Source organism: Mus pahari, chromosome 3, assembly GCF_900095145.1.
Source record: "Mus pahari chromosome 3, PAHARI_EIJ_v1.1, whole genome shotgun sequence".
NCBI lineage: Eukaryota > Metazoa > Chordata > Mammalia > Rodentia > Muridae > Mus > Mus pahari.
Window position 1 is genome coordinate 60709754 of NC_034592.1, and position 8651 is coordinate 60718404.

The 8651-nt window shown below is 52.3% G+C and overlaps 1 protein-coding gene across 1 annotated transcript; it reads left to right on the forward strand.

The window, feature by feature from the left end:
* Window positions 1-1600: 1600 nt before the first annotated feature.
* On the forward strand, window positions 1601-4276 carry Hoxd12 (homeobox D12). The gene is made up of 2 exons (XM_021194985.1): window positions 1601-2236; window positions 2396-4276. Exons 1-2 carry the CDS (start codon window positions 1669-1671, stop codon window positions 2632-2634), a joined length of 807 nt encoding a protein of 268 aa, XP_021050644.1. The 5' UTR covers window positions 1601-1668; the 3' UTR covers window positions 2635-4276.
* Window positions 4277-8651: the final 4375 nt, after the last annotated feature.

An 8651-nucleotide genomic window follows, 5' to 3' on the forward strand; every position in this document is an offset into this window, starting at 1 on the left:
TAGCTGTTCTTTTCTTTCCCGATTCACACTTATATATTTAGTCCTGAGAGGCAAACATAATTATAAGGCAGCCATAGTCTAAGGATGCACTCTTAGGCCTGTAACTACCTAGGAATCTGTGCAGGAGGCAGGGGCTCTGCGAGTGCTGGAACTATTAGAACTGAAAACTCAGGCCAGAAGATGCTCCACTAGAGAGGAGAGAATTCTTCAAAATGATAGCTAGAGAATACCTAAGGCTTCTAAAAAATAGACTTAAAACTTCCGACTCCTCCCACCTACCAGAAAAGAACGGAGTATGGAGTCTTGTCCCAATTCCTGAAAAGGAGGAAACTCGAGTAATGCCCCAGGAGCCTTAGATTTCCCCACCCCCAACCTCCTTCCTCCCCAGAACTGGAGGAAGAGGACGACTGAGTCCTGAGAGCCGCCCAATTGGTCGCCATAACTCACACAATAAAGTCCTAGCGAGGTGGTCAGTCTTGCCCTCCGGCGGCGCCTGTGTGGTCTCCTTGCCAGAGCTGGGGGCCTAACCAGTTCCAGCTTGGCTCAGGGACCGTGGGTCCTGCTTTAGTCTAGCGCGGGCTCCCATAGCACAGTCTCTGGAGGAGAAAAGCCTTATTCCCTCTGGACCATCCAGAAGGCCCTGCCGCAGGGGTTAAGCACACTTACTACACACACTGAGCTTGGCCTGTTTGCCCAGACAGTGAACCCGCAGCCGCCCGCGTGCCTGGAGGCACCGACACAAGGGGCTCAGCTAGCTGATTGTTCCTGTGCGACTGTGCCTCCTCAGCCAGGTGGCTCGGACTTTTCTGCCCCTCCAGCGCTCAGTTAGACCGCTAGGAGCTCTGACTAGTAGGGAATAGTCACTAAGATGACCTCAGGAGAGAAAAAGAAATGTAGTTTTTCACAAGATTGGCTCCTCGGACTGCGGGATTGCCTGAGGGGCTGGGATAACAACGCTATGAGCACAGTTCCTGGGAACAAACGTCGGTAACAGTGTGAAGATTCCTTAGGTACCACACGAGCAGTTTGTGACGCCTTTCACTGTTATTTGGTCAACTTCTTGTATTGTCTGTGACCTGGGGCTACAGGATCAAGTGAATGGGTCCTTGCTGCCAAGTGCCTTTGGCAGAAACCACTTTAGAGGCTCTTTCTATAAAAGGGTTCGGTCTCTGAGCGGCGTTGCTCAGATCTGGGAGCAGTCTGCCAGCTCTTCTCTAGTCAAGCCCAGAGGTACCCTTATTGGAAAATGTCTGAATTGCAACTTAAAGTTTGTAGACGCAAAGCCCAGCCCGGGCAGCCGGCGAAATAAGGGCTGGGAAGACCAACCCAGACCAGGAAAACTCCCAAGAGACACTCGGGCAAAGGCACCCTCACCCAATGTCACAGGCTCCTGAAAGAGGTCTGGAAACTTTCAAGGGCTTCGCCCTCCCTCAACAGGCTTTTGCTCTGCTAGTAGCCTCGTCCTTCGCCGTCGAACATTGCGGGTGTTATCATAATACTCTGAAAGAGGGTGGGGGTGGGGACGGGTCTGGGGGATGTAGGCGGTGCCGAAATGACCGGCTTTGAAGAACCTGCAGGCAAAGTTTCGTCCAATCCTCTGAGCCGGTCCTCTTATTCCGGGTTGTAACTAAATACTGTAGCGATCACAGCCGAGGCCCTTTGTTGGAGATGTGTGAGCGCAGTCTCTACAGAGCTGGCTATGTGGGCTCGCTTCTGAATTTACAGTCACCGGACTCTTTCTACTTTTCCAACCTGCGAGCCAATGGCAGCCAGTTGGCCGCGCTTCCCCCCATCTCATACCCTCGCAGCGCGCTGCCCTGGGCTACTACGCCCGCCTCATGCACCCCTGCGCAGCCTGCCACCGCCTCTGCCTTTGGAGGCTTCTCCCAGCCTTACTTGACCGGCTCTGGGCCAATTGGCCTGCAGTCTCCAGGCGCCAAGGACGGACCCGAAGACCAGGTCAAGTTCTATACGCCTGATGCGCCCACCGCATCTGAGGAACGCAGCCGGACTAGGCCGCCCTTCGCCCCCGAGTCTAGTCTGCTTCATTCGGCTCTTAAAGGCACCAAGTATGACTACGCGGGTGTGGGCCGGACCGCTCCAGGCTCTGCGACCCTGCTCCAGGGGGCCCCCTGCGCCTCCAGCTTCAAGGAAGACACCAAAGGCCCGCTCAACTTGAACATGGCAGTGCAAGTGGCCGGGGTGGCCTCTTGCCTGCGATCTTCACTGCCCGACGGTAAACAGTGCCCATGCTCCCCCAAGCCAGTTTAGGCAGGGACGGGAGGTGGGATGTCAGGGACAGTTGGACAGGGAGGAGACCCGCCAGCAGTGGTGAACGTCTGTGGGGCGGGCAGTTGATCTGAGCGAGCTGACATGGGTCGGGGCTCTGTTGCAGGCCTGCCGTGGGGGGCGGCCCCAGGGAGGGCCCGCAAGAAGAGGAAACCTTACACAAAGCAGCAGATTGCGGAGCTGGAGAACGAATTCCTGGTCAATGAATTCATCAACCGGCAGAAGCGTAAGGAATTGTCTAACAGGCTGAACCTCAGCGACCAGCAGGTCAAAATCTGGTTCCAGAACCGGCGTATGAAGAAGAAGCGGGTAGTGCAGCGCGAGCAAGCACTGGCGCTCTATTAGCTGCCCACGGGGGTCCCAGGCCTTGTCAAGCCTGCCCTTTTGGACCAAGGCCTGGCTGCGGAGGAGGTGTTGGGGCTGCAGATTTCCCTCCCACTCTTCTGGTCCTGGGCGCCCTCAGGACCAGAAGGCTCAGTCTGCAGCCAAGGACCCAGGAGGAGATTTGGAGATGAGGCCAGTGGAACCCCTTTCGATTTCAGCTCTCTTTGAGACCCTCCCCAGAGGTGTTTGGGAATTGCAATCTAACACTGGCTTTAAACATTCAGCATGGTGTCTGGGGTCACCTGTCCTTGTCTGTGATGTTTACATCCGGGGCTCACTATTGTGACACTGTATGAGGGTTTTTTTTTTTTTTCCGGTTTTCAACGTGTTCTTTTTCTTTCTCTATCCAGCTCTTTCTGCATGAAACAGGGGTCTAGCTAGAGCTCCGGGTAGAAGTGCAGGTAGAAAGGCCCTGAGACCCCTCCGCAGTGCAAGGGGTTGAGGATAACTCCAGTCCCTTCACAGCAGAAGCCCTTTGTGACAAAGCTGAGCTCTCCGCTCTGCAGGAAGGAAAGGGCCTGATTCCACAACCCCCATCTGCCCTGCCCTGAATGATTTGGGAGGACAAAAGCCACCCTAGACCTTCAGACTCGTGGGAGGAAGGAAAGGATACCTTGGAATCTTCAAAGGTTCTCCTGCTGAGTAAAATAGGCTGGAAGATTTCCTTCTCAGAGACAGGGAGAGAAACTGGGACTCCAGAACAAAGTATGGTCTCTAGACTGTCATAATTCCCCTGCTCCAGCCTCACCTATCTCCGAGCCAAGGCCAAGCACTCTGTAACTAGATCCCTAGAAATGAGCTACGGGTGAGGGGAGCTGCTGGCCTGTTTTGAGGCATGGCTGCACAGGGAAGAAAGAAGAGTAAGAGAGGCGGGAGGAGGATCTGCACTCTGTAACCACGACTCTCCTCTTGAATGGATGGATATCTGTCTTTCTTGAATTTCCTTAATGTATCACGACAAGAAGAGACCCCCCCCCCCAAAATGCCTCCTTGAGAAGTCTGAAGGATGGGAGAAGAGACTTCTCAGATTCTCAGCCTGTGGTTGCTGCTCTTGAAGGACAGAAAGAACCAGTGCTTCTTCCCCACCCTCTCCAGTGCTTCTCACCCACCAACTCCATCAGAACTTAGCTAGTGTGTCCTTTCTCAGAGACTGGTGGCCAGCTCTTGTAAAGCTTTTAAGGCCCCAAGCCCTGCCAGGTTTGCCTTGAGGAACCTAGGTTTTCTGAATTGTGAATGAAGTTGTTCTATGCCTATTATAGAATCTGTCCAGTCTCATTCCCAGTGAATTCAACTCCGCCTTCCCTACAATCTTTGCCTCTTCTTTTGAGCTTTAAGCCCCACCCCCAGCCTTTAGCAAGATGCACAACATCCCAAAGGCTCATGATTCCTTCCCAAAATCCACTGGCTTTCCTTTAGGGAGGGTCTCCAGGAACTGGACCTGAAGGGCATCTCACAAGGACCTTTGAGCCTCGCCCCAACTGACCTCGGTTGGTGTGTTAAATATTATTTTCTGTGATAACAGTTGCCGTTTATGTTTTGATTTTGTAAAATAACATTTCCCTGTATATATTAGCTTCATGGTGAAAATAAATATCCAGATCCCAGACAAGTTGTTAGGGGACGGATGCTCATTTTAAAAAGATGCTTTAAATTATTTTGTAGTCTTTTTCAGGCTCTCAAATTAGTTTTTGTTTTTCTCCACTTGGGGTTTTAACTCTGGTCTTTGCTGTTCATTAAATGAGAAAATGGCTTCCCAGACAGTCAGAGAACAGTTATATATTTAAAAAAAAAAAGAGTTATAGACAGAATTTGTGTGAAATATTCAAAGGGGGAGTCCTTGGGAGATGTGGTTGTATCTCAAACACAAAGCAAACTGAAAGTTTGTAAACTAAGGATTCTCAACATTGCCTAAATTCTCAAACTTTAAAGCTCACTATAATTGGTGGGGGAAGGGAGAGTCAAGATTTGAGACTCCTCAGATTTCAAAACAGAACATCTCTCTGCCAAGTTGTGGTCAGAGTTCTAAGGACCAAGCTAAGTCCCAGGAAGCTCCCTAGGTCACTGCACCAGGACTTCAACAGGCTCCCATGGGAATTCTGCCTTCTGCCTTTGGAGCCCAGAGTTCAGTCAAATAAACCCAGGGCCTGTTTAAAAGTAACCCCTTTGAAAATGACTCTTAACTCATAAAGGTAGAAAGTAGTGTCTCACTAGAGAAAAAATAAGCAAGATCAATGCATCTCTAATACTGAATGTTCAAGTTTCAGATCCCTTTCTGGGAAACAAATTCGATTTATACATACAGTATATTTTTTAACAATTAAAAAAATTACCCACAACAATTGGAAGGTAAGAAGGAAGGGGTTGTGAAGGTCCTGTGGTCTGAATGTTTCCCCATCTGACTGTTCAGGAAGGGCGTGGAACTGAGCCAGGTTTCTGGAGTCTGAGTCTGTATTGAGAGGTTTTCTCCTCGAAAAACAACTGAACAAAGGCAGAAGCCATACTGAGAGACCTTGGGTCCAGAGAACTGAGAAAGGAAGAAGCCAGACTTCCTCAGACCCAGACCCTAAAACAAAACATGCAGGCCAATTTCCTAGATAGATATGATACTAAGCCATTATGTTTCTGTGTAGTCTGGGATGGTTTGTGTGTGTGTGTGTGGGGGGAGATATTCCTAGAGGCCAATCCCAGAAGAAAATTAGCCTAAGTATAAAATCTTATCTGTGGGTCCAGCTGTGTTTTCCAAATGCATCCACTTTACTGATCCACAGAAATCCAAAGACCACGGTGTCTCCTTCCCTAACCGAAGTTCTGAAAGAAATTTGGAACCTGGGTAGGAAACAAATGCCAAAGAAAAATGACATTGAAATCTGATGGCTCCGTATTCCCTCGGAGAGAGAGAAATGCTTCAGAAATGCTGCAGTCCACGAGGCCTCTTGACTAAGAAAGAGGTTTTAAAATGAAAAAAGAACGGTTTACCCTGCTGTTCACTCCGCTGATAGCTCTGGAGGCCGAAAGGGGGAAGCTTTTAAGGGCCGAGGGTTCTCCCCCTTGGGAAGCAGGCTAGGGAGGCTTCCTGGCTGCGAGCTAGTGGAGGAGAAATCCAGAATCGTTGTAAATATTCATGTCTGGTGGTGGGGGAGGGAGGTGTGCCCCATACTGGCCTCTCTCAGCTGCATCCACTTCCCTCAATGGTAGTGGGGGGCATAGCGCCTGTCCATCAGTCCTTGGACAAAGGTGATTTGCCCACATTTTTGTTGTTGTTGTTGTTGTTGTTTTCCAGTCTCCACTTAAGTCTTTTCAGTAGGCTCTGCAAGGAAGAGACTGGCTCTGGGTGTTTCCCCCACCTCCCCTGCTTTTCTCTTCTTTCGTTTCCTAAAAGAGCATAAATAATTAAAGTTTGGCAGGGAGGAAAAGCTTTCTTGCAGAACTGTAGTGGTAATAAATGAAATGACTCAGAATCCCTTCCCCAGTCAGCTTTTACGAGAGCTGCCAGACAGTGTCTGTTCACGTTCTCCAGATACCAGGGGCGCCCTGACAAAGTTAAGGTCAAGTTAGTGTCTTATCTTGGGTGGCTCAAAATTACCGCATCGCGTCTACGCGCTGCGCAGAAAGCTATCGTTCTTGGAGCTGCTGGCGGAGCCCCGAAGGCCGCGAGTGCTCCCTGTGTTTCGAGTAGGATCGCATAAGCAAGGACAAGGACACAACGCTCGGGTCTTCACGGTAGGTTCTCTAGCGGAACGCGCGGGTGCAGGGGCTGTGGATTTTCATGGTTTTTCGGGGTGATGACCAAAGCAGAGAGCTGGAGCTAAAGAGCAAAGCGGGTTGGGCCAAGGATGAATGCTGTGGGGAGAATGTGGGGGCGAGTTACATGCTAAGGCGTGGAGGGGGGCCCATCGCCCCTTCCCCTATGTGCTAGCGCGCCGCTGCAGATGGCGCACCCTCCCCTGCCAAAGCGCGGCTCCCGCCGGAGCTGCCGTCGCCATGTCGTTGAACTTGAATGGTTCCTCCTTTCTATTTCCCTTTTCAGCAGCCAGCAGACTTCACTTTAGGGGCGACGGTCGGTGGGGTGAGCAGAGAGAAGGTGGGGAAATTGTTTTGCATCCCAAGACAGGCAAAGATTGGGGGCCCCCCGCCGCTGCTTTCCGTCCTGAACGACCCCAGGAACACTGTGCTGTGTCTAGGGAGCCATTTTAGGAGACAGATCCAGGGGCGTCGACCAGGGTTCAGAAAAGGAGAGGCTTGGAACTGGGATGGAGATAGGGAGGCAGATAAAAATATGCTGTTTGTCGGACCCCGGGCTAGGAGAATGGTGCCAACAGGAATCTGGGTGGGGGGGTGGAAGTTACAGGGAGGGGTCACCTAGGATGGACAGCTAGGTGGGAGAGAGCTTGGGGAGCTCCAGTCGTCACTGCTACAGACCTGTTTGCGCAGTTTTGGGGGGAGGGAAGCAGACACTGGTGAGGGCGGAGGAAAGAGAGGAATGGAGAAAGGAGGGAGGAGAAGAGGAAGGGGCGACGGCTAGAAAATAGATACCAACTCAGACCACCCGCCTTTTCTCTTAAGTCGGTTGGGTGCGCAGAGAGCACAGGACCCGAACCGCAGCGGTCTGGGGAAAGGGAGGGAGCCAGAACAGAGCTGCCTAACGGGGCATAGCTCTGAACCCAGGCCTGTGGGCTGATTCCTGGGCAGAGGAACACAGAGGAAGGAGGCAGGCTTCTGCCTTTGGTTCTGGGATTTGGATTTGGGGAGAGACTAAGTAAGACCTGGTAAGCTGGAGGTGGGAGCCTAGGCCTCTTCTGGACTCCAGGCCTGAGAGGATTGCAGCAGCCAGAAGAGAATGAGGCTTTGGAGCAAGCGGCTGGGGGCCTGGAAAGTCTACCTCGGAGTCAGGTGGTGCAAATAGACTCCAGCGGGCAGGCAGACGCTATTGAGGGCCTCTGGAGAACCAACCGATCTCCCTGGGAGATGCTGTGACCATCAAATTCAAGGGCTCCAGAGGAGTCTTGGGGGACATGCCACGAGATTGCTCAGGGCTTAGTGGGGCTCCAACACTAAGTGAAAGTTCCAAGGGACTTGAACACAGAAGATGATGAGGAAGGCCAAAGCACAAGGGGTTTGCCTGTGGGCGGTGAGTAGGGCCCTTATTCTGTGAGAGTGGGACTTATCTTCCTTTTGTTCTTCAGACCCGCGAGCTTTGAGGAAAGCCAGAAAACCGGGGCCTCTGTGTTTCCACGCTGACTGAGTATTGAGAAGAGAGAGAGAGAGAGAGAGAGAGAGAGAGAGAGAGAGAGAGAGAGAGAGAGAGAGAAGTATGGAGGTACTGAGAAAGACTGAAGAAAGGAGAGAAAGCGGGATGGAGGCGAGGAAAGGAAGAGAGGAAGACAAGAGAGAAAAAGGAGAAGAGTAAGGATAAGCTAAGAAAGGAGAGACGGGAACAGAGCGGAAAAACCTGAAAAAAAAAAAAAAAAAAAGGCCCAATGGGTACCAAGGCCCATGCCAAGCCTAGCTCCTGGGAGTCGTTTTTTCCGCACTCTTGTCCCTGGTGTCAGAACCCAAGAGAGCCAAATCCCTACCAGCCGGAACGCACTCCGCAGAGAAATATGTAAATCAGGGCTCCCTGCGCCCTAGAGAGTGTCGCAATTACGCCCCTTGAACAAGATGCAACAAGCTCCCAGCCGGTGAGCTACGGAGGGTGGCTGTGTCGCGGGGGAGGGAGCGGTTGCAGGAAAGGTGGGGGTGGGAACCTCACACTCTCACACCTAGTCCTCTGTGCCAGGGCCGGGGCTCCCCCCACCGCTCTCGGCTGCTCTCCCTTCCCCCTTCCTCCCCCTCCTCCCTCCCTCCTCCTCCCCTCCGGCCTAGGTCCGGGTACTTAAAGCAGCGCGGGCGGGCTAAGGCGGGCGGGCGGCCCAGTCCGGTGGCGGCAGATGCGCCCAGCGGTGGCAGCCGCCGGCGGCGCGCAGGTGACCGGCCTGCAG